This window comes from Corapipo altera, unplaced genomic scaffold, assembly GCF_003945725.1.
Source record: "Corapipo altera isolate COAL_440 unplaced genomic scaffold, ASM394572v1 68, whole genome shotgun sequence".
NCBI lineage: Eukaryota > Metazoa > Chordata > Aves > Passeriformes > Pipridae > Corapipo > Corapipo altera.
Window position 1 is genome coordinate 905,677 of NW_020884919.1, and position 14,586 is coordinate 920,262.

Genomic DNA, 14,586 nt, shown 5'->3' on the forward strand with positions numbered 1-14,586 from the left:
AGAATAGAATAGAATAGAATAGAATAGAATAGAATAGAATAGAATAGAATAGAATAGGAGACTAGACTAGAACAAACATAGAATTAATACAGAATAAAATAGGAGACTAGACTAGAACAAACACAGAATTAATATAGAGACTAGAATAGAGACTAGACTAGAACACAGAATATAGAATAGAATAGGAAATAGAATAGAATAGACATAATTAAAAGGGAATAGAATGAACATAGAATTAGAATTAATAAGGAGTAGAAAACAGATCAAGAATAGAGAATAGAATAAGAATAGAACAAGAATAGAATTAATAGAATAAGAATAGAATATAGAATATATTAAGAATAGAATAAGAATAAAAATAGATCAAGGGTAAGAATAGAAAACAAAATAGAATAAGAACAAGAATAGGTTAAGAATAAGAATAGAATAGATTAAGAAAAAGAATAGAACAGAATATTTTGTTTGGCAGGGCCCTGCAATGCCCACCCAGCCCAGTGTCACCCTGGGGCAGTGGTTGGTTGGGTCATGCTCCGACAGCCCCCAGGAAGGAGCCACTGCTCCCCCCCCACCCCAAATAAACCAAAGGAGCTTTGAGGAGGGGTCAAGCTGCTGGAGACCCTCCTTTCCCAGGCAGAGCCCTGTGCCCAGGCTGCTGGGGGACTCCCTGGCTGGTTCCCAGGCTGGGCACTGCTTTGGGCTCACTGGGCCGGGTGGTGGATCTGCTGTGGACACCTGGCAACTGGACATGGCTATTCCTGGTGCCAGCCAAGGACTGGGAGAACAGCCACAAAAGTCAGGGGTATTTTACAAGACAATCTGAAGGAGTTTTAGGAAAAGGGGGAGCACAAGCCCAGGTTTTCCCTTGGCTCAGCACGTGTGGAGCATGGGTCAGCCCTGCCCTTCTACAGCAACGTGCAGAGCACTGAGGGGCAGCCACGGCTGTGAAAAACATGCAGTGCCACTCAAAAAGGGTGAGAAACCATGAAAGGAACTTTGGAAGTTCATACAAAGTTCATACAAAGTTATTCATACAACTGCCAGGTCATGCACTGCAACTTCTAGGGAAAGCGGTGGCTGAGCCAGCCCCCAGCAGTGCTGGGCTTCAGGGGTCTTGCTCCATGCCAGCATTTATAACAAACCCCATTTTCCCCTCAAAGACTATGAGATCTGTTACCACTCAGGCAGCACGTGCCAGCATTTGTGCAGGATGGGCCAGGGCTCGTGAGCCAGAAGGGCCCAGCCATTAATGAAGCCGTGGGTGCTCCCCTGACCCCCACCTGGCCATGCCTGGGACCACCTGGATGTGGTCCAGAGGGTTTTACACACAGAGGACACTCCACAGAGCCCTTCTCCTGGGTGCTCTTGGCAGCAGCTTTCCTACCCAGAGCACTAATGGTGCCACCCATCGCTCCATCCATCCCAGACCTCCTGCTCCGAGAAGGAGCCAACGGGAAGGCCCCAAACACAGCCCACAGGATCCACGGACACCTCAACAGCTGGCCTTTGGAATTTTGGGGAGGGTGCTCCCCCAGCAGAAGCCACGATGACGGGGCAACCACACAACACTCAGCCCATCCCACGTCGACTCTGCTGCCGGAGCCAAATGGGACGGACAAAGGAAACCCAAACACAGAGGACATCAACCCCAACATTTACAAACAAAGCATTACTCATTTGGAAACCCACAGGGTCAACTTCAGTCCAGAACATGGTTAAACATCATTTTCACCTTAGCAAAAGCAGCAAGGAGCCTCCCCGGGCTCGGGACCACCATGGCCTGCAGGCTGCTGGCCTAGCTGGCCACCACAGCCAGAGGAGGGAAATCCAGGCCCGGTGGGACAGAGGGAATGGTGGCTCTGCCTTTGGGGTGCAGTTCATCCAGCAGAAGAGCCTGCTTGGCTTCGTGGAGACATTCAGCTTGTTTCATGTCCAGCTATTTTATCAACATGAGAAAGCAAGCACATCCTGCTTATTTAAAACAGTTTTCTTGCACATAGATTATAAATCACAGAGGTTTAAAAAGTTTTTACTGATCATATCTAAAGTGTGAATTTTATTCATTTATTTATTGTCTTGCCTAGACTTATAAATACAAGTTTCTTCTCTAAACAAAGCCTTATGAAATACAGATTTGTTTTTTCCCAGTAGCCTTGACACAGGAAACAAACCCCCCCAGAAAACCTTAAAGCAAACTAGAAACCAGCAGTTAATTTAAGGCCAGCAGAGTCGGTGTCAGGAATTCACTAATACACCTCCCTTGAAGAAGGAAAAAAAAAAAAGACATGCACCAGAACTACTCGGTTGAACAAATCATCACGACCCACACCAGGAGAGAAAAGACCCAAATGGAGTTAGAACTTACCCTGAAAGCTCCCCGCTCGTGTGTTGGCCCTACTCCTTCAGGGGTACGGGGGGGAAGGGAGGCCCCTCCCCGCGTTTGGGGCTGTACAGTGTCACTACAGTGGGAGTCATGCCACAGGACTATATGCAGGGGTTGCACACTGGTACTGCATGCGTGGTGTGATGGTACATGCCAACGGCCCCGGCCCGCCGGCCTCCCGGCGCCGCACCGGGCCATCTCCTGCCTCCAGAGCTCAGAGTTCAGCACCCCCCCGGTGCCGGGGCCCCTCCCGGCCCCGCTCCCTTCCCGGAGCAGACGCAGCTCCCCGCGGTCGCCCCCGGCCCCCTGGGTTATGTGAAGCGGTCGGAGTTCATTTTGCGCAGTTTGGGGGGCAGGTTCCCCTCCATCCTCCCGCCCCCCGAGAGCTTCTGCAGCTTGGGCGGGAGCTCGGCCACCGACTGGCTCATGGGATCCGACATCATCTTGGTGGTCTTAGAGCCCAGTTTCTCCTCGGAGTTGCCGGGCACCGAGCTGATGCGCTGCAGTTTCATGGGCAGGTCCCCCATGCTGTAGGCCTTCTCCGACGTGGTGGAGCTCATCCTGAGGAGTTTTTTGGGGAAGTCCTCCCTGCCGGTGATTTTCTGCAGTTTGGAGGGCAGCTTGGTGCCCACCTCGTCCAGCCCGTCCAGGCACTCCACCGAGCTGTTCCTCTCCTTGCTGTTGCCGACGGCGGGCGCGATGAGGGGCGAGGACATGAGCAGCATCTCCTCCTGCTCCTTCACGCTGTAGGGCGGGGTGGGCACCTCGAAGGTGGCGTGGAACTGCGAGTAATCCACCTTGAAGAAGCCCTCCTCCAGGGAGATGACGGGGAAGAAGCGATGGCCCCACAGCACCTCGTCCTCCGTGTAGGACGTCCTGGCCTGGCACGTCATCCCTGCAAGGAGCAAGGCACAAACACCGGCACCAGTCACGGATAACTGGGGATGCACAGAGGTACTGGGGTTTTTAACAAGCCAGTGGAATGGGGTTTATGGTTTTAAAATGTGTAAAAGAAAAGGCATGGGCCTGCCTGCCATTTAACGGAGTAAACAGCCCCAAGTTGTGCCAGGGGAGGTTTAGGTTGGACTTAAGGGAAAATTCCTTCATGGAAGTGGCTGTCCAGCCCAAGGCAGCGGTGGAGTCCTCGCCTCTGGAGGGATTTAAAAGCTGTGTGGATGTGGCACCTGGGGACATGGGTCAGTGGTGACCAGGGTGGTGGTGCTGGGTTGACAGTTGGACTTGATGATCTCAAAGGCCTTTTCCAACCTTAACAATTCCATGATTCTATCAGACAGTAGCTATTAAATTGTCATCCTCTAGGTGAAAAGGAGTGAGTAACAGCAAGGAGTGGAACTGAATAATTCCCATCTACTATTCCAGACACTTTGACTCCTGAAGGTGCTGGTGACAAAGGGACAGGGCTACCTGATAGCCCTGGTAATTAAACCAGCAAGAGCTGCTAATGGTAATGGAAAATTGGACATGGCAGATCTTAAAGTCTTACTAAGTTATTGCATATTTTCATCATATCAATGAATACACACAAAGCCAGACCCCACATGCACAAGCCAAGCACGTTGTGTCAGCACGTTCCAACCCATCAGCGAGCAATAAGTCCTTCAATATACATTTATTCCTCTTTAAAGGCTTCACCAGCAACCTGCTCACAGATCCACCGCTGCCAGGATGAGATCCAGGCTCCAAAAAATTAGCAGGGAAAAAAACCCCATGACTAAGACCCTGACACTGCCCTTCCTCTTCCTCCCCCACCTCCCACTGTGGAGAAAAGTCTTTTAGAACACCCAGACTTGGCCACCCCAGCGACCCATCCAACCTTGGAAATCAGGGGGAGATGATCATGGCTTGCTGGAGGCTTCTAGAAGAAATCCTGCTGCTTCTTTTTTTGACTAATTTTTTTTTCTTGTAGCAATCTGTAAATAGAATTACGCTGCCATTTTATACAGCCAAGTGGAAATGTGACATTTGGGTTTCAGGAAGCTAAATCCACCTCTGCAAACACATCCTCTGCCTTTGCTCACAAGGATGCCTGCAAGCATCCAGGGGGAAAGGAACGGAAACTTTGGAAAACATGAGAAAAACAGCAGTGGGGCTGCAGTGAGGGGGAGAGGGGATGGGATGGGGCTGGTGACACACAGCCAGGAAAATTCCAGTTTGTTACACTTTATCTGCCTGTTAATGGAATAAGAGTGTTAGTTCTGCATCATGGTTTCTGCTGCTGACCCATCAGAACAGATCACAAGGCAAAATGCTCAGTTTTCCACTTTATCTCTTAGGAGAAAAACAGGAATCCAGTTTCTTTACCACTGGATGCTGCCCCAGCACCAGGGAGGCCACACACGTGCAGGATCATGCCCAGAGCCCCAGACATCCCCCAGCTCCTCCAGGACACTATTTATAATTCCCAGTGTGTTTCCACCCAGTCACCACGTGCTCCTGCTCCCTCAGTGAAGCGGAAGCAATCCCGTACCTAATGGATTTAGGGAAAAACCTGCAATTCAGAGAAAAAAGGTAATTTGAGCGAGTTCTTGCCCCAGCTGTGCCCTTCACTCCACAGTTGCTCAGCAGCAGCTTCCCCAGCAAAGCCAGACCTGTCCCCTGTGCTGCCCCAGCCCTGACCCTGCACAGGGACCTCTCTGGGGACTGGATGTGTCCAACAGGGATCAGCCTTGGGAAGGGGCTGTGTGCTGCCTGTGGAGCACTCAGCTGGGCAACTCTGCTCACCCCTGCTCCGGGTAACAAACTGCTTCAAATGCAAATCACTCTGTCTGCAAAAGACAATTATTTGTCACCATGGCTGGTTCTGCTGAGGGGGGAGGCACCAGAGCCCTTCCTGCTGCATCCCACTGTCCTGCAGAGTCCAGGGTCAGGTGGGGATCCCCCCAGGGCTCTTTGGGTGTGTGGGGAACATCAAATAAAGAACTGGGGTTTAGTGGGGAAGGTGTGTCAGCAAAGTGCCTTTGGGGGTGTAACGGGGGCGTGGGGGGATGTGTGGGTGAGGGCTTGGGAAGGGGAACTGGGAACAGGACAGGCTGGCATCTGCATCCATAGCCACAGCTGCATCTGTACCCACATCCACATCTGAATCTGTATTTCCATCCTGATGGCATCCCCATCCTCATGGCATCCACATCCCCACACCCTTCTGCATCCGCATCCTCATCCACATTCCAGTCCCATCCACATCTATATCCACATCCCCATCTGCATCCACACCCCTGTCAGCACCTGCATCCCAACCCACCATCCATATCCACATTCCCATCTCCATCCCCATCAGCATCTGCATCCACGTTTCCATCCCCATCCCAGGCATTCCCATGGCCAAGGGAAGGTCTCTCCCCTCCCCACCAGCTGCTGTTCCCCAGGGCTATTCCCACCTCCCGCTCCCCATCCTGCCCCCTCCCAGCAGGATTCCAGGGGAGGAATTTTACACTCTCTATTACCAACGAAAAACTTATCAGCTGAATGTCAGGAAAAGCAGCCTCATACTGTTCCACTCCTTTGGAAGCTCACTGGAGGGATAAATATTGCAGGAATAGCATTTGTGCTTCCAATCCATGTATCTCATTCCCTAACAAACCCGAGGGCACAGATGATTTCAGAGCCTCTGGATGAACAGCAGCACTTGTATTCCCAAGGTTCTTGGGAATACCTGTCAGGGAACAGCCGGTGCTGAGAGGTGTTGACATGATCAGCCCCTGGACAAGAAATCAATCCCCGGGTTTTCTTCCAGCTCTGCTGCGTTTTCCAGCTTTCCCTTCACATTCCATTCCCTCAGCAAAGCCTCAGTCCCCAGCTCTGAGCTCACAGTGCTGTTCTGCTATTCCATGCTTGGAGCAGCAGCTCCAACTGCCTGGAACCATCCCCGGGGGAGCATTCCAGCAATAACAGAATCCCAGACTGGTTTGGGGTGGAAGGGACATTAATGATTGTCCCATTCCAGCCCTGCCATGGGAAGGGACACCTCCCACCAGCCCAGGTTGCTCCAAGCCCCATCCAACCTGGCCTTGGACACTTCCAGGGATCCAGGGGCAGCCACAGCTTCTCTGCCCAACCTGGGCCAGGGCCTCCCCACCCTCCCAGCCAGCAATTCCTTCCCAATATCCCATCTCTCCCTGCCCTCTGGCAGTGGGAAGCCATTCCCTGTGTCCTGTCCCTCCATCCCTTGTTCCGAGTCCCTCTCCAGCTCTCCTGGGAACTCTTTAGGCACTGGCCCTCCTGGTTGCCAGTTTTCCTTTCCTGCTGTTGCTGGGAAAGGCTTTCCTGTTTTTTTTGTGCTCTCTTCCCCTCAGTTCTCCCCCAGCAGCACCCACAGCCCTCACAGCCTGTGCTGCCTCCATCATGTTCATGGGCCTGTTGCCATCTCACCAAGTTCTCTGGATTATTAATATTCACTTTCAGTATAAATATTCAGCTCTGGTTTGGAAGCAAACTGGTTGCAAGCAGAGGAATTATTTATTATGGCATTAACCAGCCATGGGTTTGTCAAAGGAAAAGGGTTTGGTGCATTTTGTCCCTCACTCCCAATGAACATCCCCATCCCAGAGCTGTTCCCAACACCAGCAAAGCTCTGCCTGCACACAAATCACCTGAGAGAGGTATGAGAATGCCTGTATTCCAAAAAAACCCCCAAAATATCCAGTAAACCCCCTCTTCATTACGTCAAAACCAGGAAATGATGGTTTTGTACCAGGGGCAGCCAGAGAAGCTGTGGCTGCCCCTGGATCCCTGGAAGTGTCCAAGGCCAGGTTGGATGGGGCTTGGAGCAACCTGGGCTGGTGGAAGGTGTCCCTGCCCAGGGCAGGGGGTGGGATGAGATGATCCTTAACTTCCCTTCCAATCCAAAGCATTCCATGATTCTACAACTCGCTGTCAGCCCAGCTCAGAGCTGCCTCCCCGGATTAATAAGGGGCAGATGGAGGCCAAAGAAATCTGTAAATAAATGCTTTGACTAATTCTACCCTATAATAACCCTCCAATTATTCCCAAATTTCCAAGTACCCAGATGGAACTGGCTCTTTTCAGGCAATTTCTAGAGCTCATAATAAATTGCCTTGAAAAAAACCCAACCCAGCCCTGCTGTTATTTATTCAATTTTATTCCAGAAGCTGGCTGATGGTTGGGAAATCACAGATCACTAATAAGCTTTTAACAGCCCCCCCCCCCCATCCTGTGAGTCTCCAGAACCAATTTTGGCACACAAAGGTTCTGTGGCTCCTTTCCCTCTCCAAAGTAATGCCAGAAACTTCCCCTTAAATCTTTCTGGGTGCCTGGAATGCAGTTTGCTGGCCAAGGGCTGGACACAGGGACACCAGGTGTCCTCAGAACATGGAAGAGTTAATCAGTGGGGAAAGAGATAATTAATTTGGCTTCACCATGATCCAACAGCACATGGTCCCAATGGCCCCAGAAAGGGCATCTTGGAAGGAAGAGGAATCTCTCCAGCATTCCTGGCCAAAATGCACAAACGGGATTATGTTCTGTCAGACTTTCTCCTTTTTCCCTTTGAAGAGCTGCAGGGTGAAACCCCTGGAGCTGAGCCGGGTCCAAGGGGCTGCTCCTGGTGATTATGGGGGGTTGACCTCCCTTAAACCTGCAGTTTAACTCTAAACCCCCTTGTTAAAAGTCAGTCAGACAGCAATGCTTAACGCAGTGCTACCAATTAAGCTAATTTACAACTGCAATTTCAGGTCCAGGAAGGGAAGAGTAAAGCTGGATGTGAGACTTGATATAAAAACACCCCACACTCATCCCCTACCCTGGTGGCACTAAGGCAGGATTTACTGCTGCAGGAAAAAGGAGATTTCCATGGCAATCTCTCCACGTCCAGAAGAAACCACAGAGTCCTGGAATGGTTTGGGTTGGAAGGGAAAATAAGGATTATCCCATTCCATCCCCCTGCCATGGGCAGGGACACCTCCCACCAGCCCAGGTTGCTCCAAGCCCCGTTCAACCTGGCCTTGGACACTCCCAGGGATCCAAGGGCAGCCCCAGCTTCTCTCCAAACACAGGGAAAGCAGCTGGTTTTATCCCATTTAGCCAAGGAATGGGATATCCTGATGGCCACCCTGTACCTTGGAACGGGAACTACGCCTGAGTTTTGTGATAAGCCAGAAAATGGGGACAGAAATGGGAAGTCAGCACCCAAACTGGGAGGAAAGGAAGTTCTCAGGCTTTTCCTTCAGTGCCTTCAGTGCCACATTATTTTTCCAGGGAAGTTCAGATGCCAGGCTGGGAAAGGCACAGGGAGGGCTCCTCCCAGACACCATGTGGTGTCTGAACTCCCAACTATTTGGAAAGAACAGCTATTTTTAGCATTAACATTTCTCCATCACAATGTCAAGGGCTGTTTATCAAAGTGATGATGGTTTGAAGGGCACCAGAACCTTCTGGCAACCTGTGAGACACAGAAGTCGCCCCAACACCCCGAGGTCAGAGATTTAACAAATTCATCACATGTGCAGGAGGGACCCAAGGGATGAGACGATCATTAAGGTCCCTTTCAACCCAAACCATTCCACTATCCCACAATCCCGTGGCTCCAGGAACGCCAGGCACACACTCATGTCAGTCAGACACCAGCCTTATGATAAACACTTAAATTTCTGGCCCCCCTCAGCACAAAGCCAGGCTCCTGCTTTGCTCTGATCTCAGTCCCATTGTTTGGGCTCAGCTCTACAAATACTCCTGCTTTGTTCCCACTCATCTCCCAGGAGCTCTCGTGACACTTTAAAAACAGCAGTGACACCAAAGGTATTTCCTTATCAGTCATCCCTCTTCCCAGGGCCATTTCCAATCCCTCAGACATGCACAATTCCCTGGCACCTTGCAGGCAGCTCATCCTGCTGTTTGCCAGGAACACAAGAACACAGCTCCCCTCCTGATCCCAAAAATGCCATGGAAGCAGCGTGGAAAGCACATCCTGACCTTGCTCCATGCACAGGGATGCAAGAGGTGAGCCAACCTCCCCCCTTCTGTATTGGCCACCAAAAAAAGGGGGAATCACTTAAAGCCTGGCAGCCTTCAGTGCTGCCCTGCCATGGCTGCAGCAGGGTTTTCCATTCTTTGGGAAAAACAGAGCCAGGAGCACAGTTATCTCAACCAAACCATCAAACACACATTTAATGCAGTGGCAGAAATTTACACTGAGAATGTGGCCTGGGATTTTTGTTCTCTCTCCATTTTTTACCCCAGATTCCAGTTCTGCTCCGTCCCGTTTCCCTCCGTGCCGAGTGCGTCAGGGCTCATCCAGCCCCTCCAGCTCCCTCCTTGGAGCAGTTTTTTTTCCCTGAGCCATCTGCCACATTCCCAGTTTTGCATCATTTCCCTCCTCCCGGGATGTTATTGAATCAGCAGCACCAAACGGGAAGGATTTCATTCCCTGCTCCACGCAGCTCTCTGCCAGGAGGCAGTGCTGGCATTGGGAAGGGAAAGGGGGGAAGGGTTGGAAGGAAAGGAAAGGATGGGAGCAGGGAGAGGCAATGCATTCCCTCCCCATGGATGGGGATGTTTACAGGGTGAGCCTGGGGATATGGATAAAGTGGTTTTCTGCCATGAACAGGAGCTGCCCATCCATGCCCTGACAGAGCACAGCTCTGCTCCCCAGGGCTCCCTTCCAGCCTCAGGTATTCCCAGGTTTTTACTGACAGCACAATCCTCTGAAAAGCTTCCTCATGCTAATTACAGAATCCTAGAATCCAGACTGGTTTGGGTGGGAAGGGACCTTAAAGCCCATCCAGTCCCATCTCCTGCCATGGGCACGGACACCTTCCACTATTCCCAAGTGGGTCCAAGCCCCATCCAACCTGGCCTTGGACACTTCCAGGCATTCAGGGGCAGCCACAGTTTCTCTGCCCAACCTGTGCCAGGGCCTGCCCACCCTCCCAGCCAGGAATTCCTTCCTAACAGCTGATAATGGTTTAAAAACCTGGAGCAGACACTGAAGGTTTTCCATGGGCAGCAAAGGGCACCAGAGCCCTCCCATCCCGAGGAGCCAGGGAATGTTGGATGTCCTTGTCCAAATCCTCCACCCTCCCTGGGCAACACACTCTGCATGGAGTCTCTCCAGGGTAGGTTCAGGTTGGATATTAGGAAAAATTCCTTCCTGGAAAGGGTTGTCCAGCCCTGGCACAGCTGCCCAGGGCAGGGGGGAGTCCCCATCCCTGGAGGGATTTCAATCCCTGTGGATGTGGCACTTGGGGACAGGGGTCAGTGGTGGCCTGGGGGAACAGTTGGAGTCAATGCTCTTAAATGGGTTTTCCAACCTAAAAATGAAGAAATAAAGTTGGTTCTGCTTTTCATGGAGTTTGGGCTCTGAAGTGCAGCCCGAAATCAGGGGGTTTATCTGCAGCACAATGTCCATTGGGGATGGTGGGGAAGAGACAAGGGGAGACAGGAATATTCTGTTAAACCAGAGAACAGTGAGGTCAGAGGGGGCCTCAGGAACACACAGACAGAGCAAAACCCGAGCAAAGTCTGCAAACCAGTCAGAGAAGGGGGAAAAAAAAAAGACATTTAAAATAATTTATGCTCTTTGAACGAGAACATTTTAATTATGAGGCAAGAAACACCAACCCAGAGCCCAGCCCTTCCCTCTGAACACACGATTCCCCAGCAGCTCCAAACACCCACCCGGCCATATGCCCTGAGCACCAAAATAGAGCTTTCATCTGCAGGGCTTTGGCAGCCCTAAAAACACCCCATGGAATTCACACTGCCTTCCTGGGATGGAAAAACCAGTTCTCTCCATACTGGGAGGAACAGTTTGCAGGGCTGTACAACACAGCCACGGAGTCAGGGTGTTTTTGGGGCTCCAGGATTCATGGATGCTCCAAATGCTGCCTGCAGAGAGTGGAGGGAGCACAGCACCATCAGAGGGAGACCTGCTCCATCCCTGCCTGCATCCACCCTCTGGAAAAGGGCTCTCAGGATGGCTGGGAGACTGATTTAAATATCACATCAACTCAGCAGCACCTTCTGAGCTGCAATAATGTGCTATTTGATATGAACTGTGTCAACAGCAGGACGAGACAGAGAAGGATAAAACGTCTCTGACTGCCCAGGAAAGCTGTGGATGGATTCCCCATCTCTGGAAGTGTTCAAGGTTTGGAGCAACCTGGGGCAGTGGAAGGTGTCCCTGTCCATGGGACAGGAGGTGGGATGAGATGAGCTTTATGGTCCCTCAGAGATCACAGAATTCCCTTCTGTGATTCCAAGATTCTGTGAAATACAGCCCAGAGCTGTGTGTGGATATGAACTCTCCTCATGTAGTGTTTGGTTGTATTGATTGTTGAATATCTTGGCAACACCGACCATTTGGAGGCCATCAATTCATCCCAGAGCTGCTCCCAACAAACCTGCTCCCAACAAACCTGCCCTGTCCCTCCTGCTCCTGCCCTGCAGCCCCAGGTGGCCCGTGGCCACTCCAGACAGAAAATTCAAGGTGAGACACCCCCAGCCCGACCATGAGAGAGGGAAAATGGTCTGGAGCTGTGTCAGGGCAGGCTCAGGTTGGATCTCAGGAAAAGGTTCTTCCCCCAGAGGGTGGTTGGGCACTGACCAGGCTCCCCAGGGCAGTGGGCACAGCCCCAAGGCTGCCAGAGCTCCAGGAGGGTTTGGACAATGCTCTGAGGGACAGGGTGGGACTGTTGGGGTGTCTGGGCAGGGCTGAGGGTTGGACTGGATGATCCCTGTGGGTCTGTGACTCTGTGAAACCCTCATTCACCATCCTCTCCTGGGGTATAATATTTAAAATCCATGGAGGTCACTGACTCCCCTCACGTGTTCCCAGGGGGACCTCAGGGCAGGATCCAGGGCTGATAGAGGGATTCAGCTGCTGGGAACCAGGAGGTGACCCCCAAATAGAGGGGAGATGGGGACCAAAGGACCTCCTGCTTTAGGACAGGAGCTGCCCACAGGAACCCAACATCCAGGGAATGTGCCTGCCTATCCCTGCCAGCCACAACAACCCCAAACCTCCTGTTTTGAGGGGCTGTTCTTTCCCTGTCAGCTGCTGACACTGCATTTAAACCAGCTTTAACAGCTCTTCACCTGCATCCCTCCTGGAGTGCTGCCTTCCCTTTGGAACATCACAGCTCCCAGTTCCATCCCCAGCATCTCCCAGCCCGGAACAGCTCCTGTCATGTATTTAAAATTAATGCACAGCTTAACAGCAGATCCCTGAACTAAACATAGCGTTTGCTGCTCAGGCACCGGCTTCAGCTGACAAACATTCCCTGCAAACACGTCAGGAGCACAGAACTTCCAGGGAAGAGAGGCATCAGTGCTGTCAGTGCTGGGGGGGACAACTGTCAGCCTGGATTTGGGGCTCTGAAAGGCTCTTCAGCAAACCAGACACACCTTATGTATAAATATACACATAGATACCAATATCACCCAATTACAGAATCCCACAGTGGTTTGGGTGGGAAGGGAAATTAAGGATCATTTTTTCCCAACCCCTGCCATGGGCAGGGACATCTTCTACTAGCCCAGGTTGCTCCAAGCCCTGTTCAACCTGGCCTTGGGCACTTCCAGGGATCCAGGGGCAGTGCAGGTCTTCCCCTGCCATGCAGTGAGTGAAGCATCTTTGTGGTACCTCCCCAGCCTTCTGAGCTCTGCCTCTGCTCAGCTTGGGCTCCCCCTGGAAAAACTCCTCAAACAGCACCTTCACCCCTTCAGTTGGGTTTTTCTCCCTGGTAACACATCTCCTGATCTCTCCAGGTGACCCAGGTGGAACCCTGTCACCGGGTGCCCAGCTCAGAGTTGCTCCTTCTTTTGCAGCACCAGAGGAAACTAAAAATCCCAAAATACAATCCACACAACATTTCCTGGTGCAAAGGCAGGAGAGGCAGACAGAGCTCAGAGTTCCTGGCTGCTGCTCTCCTCCTCTGGCCCCATTCTGGTTCAGCCCCAAAGCATCCAGGAGATAATACAGAGGCAAATGATTTCCTGCGGCGTGTGCGGGGGGAGGCCGTTCCAGCAGCCAGGAAGGTTAATTAGTGACAATGTCTCTGGCAGTGTGATGTCACACAGCACATTCATTATTTCCATGTGCACCCCAGGAGGATAAATAAGCCACAGCTCAGTGCTGAGCTGCACAAACAGCCATATGCCTATGAGGGGTTTCTAATTTTACATACAACCCCCTCTCTCCTTACGTTGCAACCACGCTGATCTGAGCTCTCACCAGGCTGAAAATCCTCGGAGTCTGGAGCATCTTTGCCATTTTAGGGAAAACTGTGACTTTTCTGTCTGAGGATTTGAAGAGCAAAGTCAGTATTTTTGACATTCTGAATTTCACTCCAGTCCTAAATGTCAGGGCGCTGCTTTGCTTCCAGGGAAAAGACCTGTTGGGCTGCAGAGGTGCCTCCCCACCTTCAGGGACTCACAGAATCACGGGATCATTCAGGTTGGAAAAGCCCTCCAAGACCACCAAGTCCAACTTTTGACCTTGTCAGCTAAACCTTCCCACAGGCTGGGACCAGAGGAATCAGTAAGATGTGGTTTTTTGAGCTCTTTAGGTGAAAACCCCCACAAAACCCAGGTTCAAACCCAACAATTCCCCACTTCCCACCACTTGTTCAGTTTTAGGTTAAACGGGGAAAAATGAAACAAATGCAAGAAAAAAGCCCAAGCAACAAATACACCCTTTTTCAGAGTGATTTAAAAGCCAAGTGAGCCCAGACAAACACTGCTGGTTGTCAGCCTGGGATCTTCAGGGATCAAACTGTAATTGCCCCTGTTTTGGTTCAAACAGCCAGAAAACACAGCACGAGGCTCAGCCTAAAAAGCTGATTTTATACTCCCAGCCTGAGTTACAGTGAGAGCATTTCTCCAGAGGTCTCTGTGGTTCAAAAGGTGCTGGGAGGAGGGAAGGAGCAGGATGAACACACATCCCCAAGGCCAACTGCTCCCACCCGGCACCACACTTGGAATAATCGATATTTCACCCCAGGCAAAGCTAAAACCAAAGTATTTACCTGGATTTGGAAGGTTTATGCTCAGCCCCCAGAGGCTGAAGTGGAGAACACCTGACCCTGTAAATAAACACTGAATAATTTTGCCCTTGGCAGAGTTTTCCCCCCTCATCCCTCCAAGGACAAACATCCATCCCCACACAGGTGGAATGATATCAGGTGGAGCAACGCATGTGTTTATAAAGTCCAATTTGCAGCTCTTTTATT

General features: G+C 51.3%; 1 protein-coding gene across 1 annotated transcript in view; it reads right to left on the reverse strand.

Moving 5' to 3' along the window:
- Positions 1–357: 357 nt before the first annotated feature.
- The window catches only part of KCNJ3 (potassium voltage-gated channel subfamily J member 3), a 30,349-nt gene continuing 16,120 nt past the window's right edge, over positions 358–14,586 (reverse strand). The window contains exons 2-3 of the mRNA XM_027656301.1: positions 2,363–3,275; positions 358–1,933 (exon numbers count right to left, since the gene is read on the reverse strand). Coding sequence (XP_027512102.1) covers positions 2,692–3,275 — 584 coding nt within the window. The 3' untranslated portion in view covers positions 358–1,933; positions 2,363–2,691. The remainder of the gene's footprint in view (positions 1,934–2,362; positions 3,276–14,586) is intronic.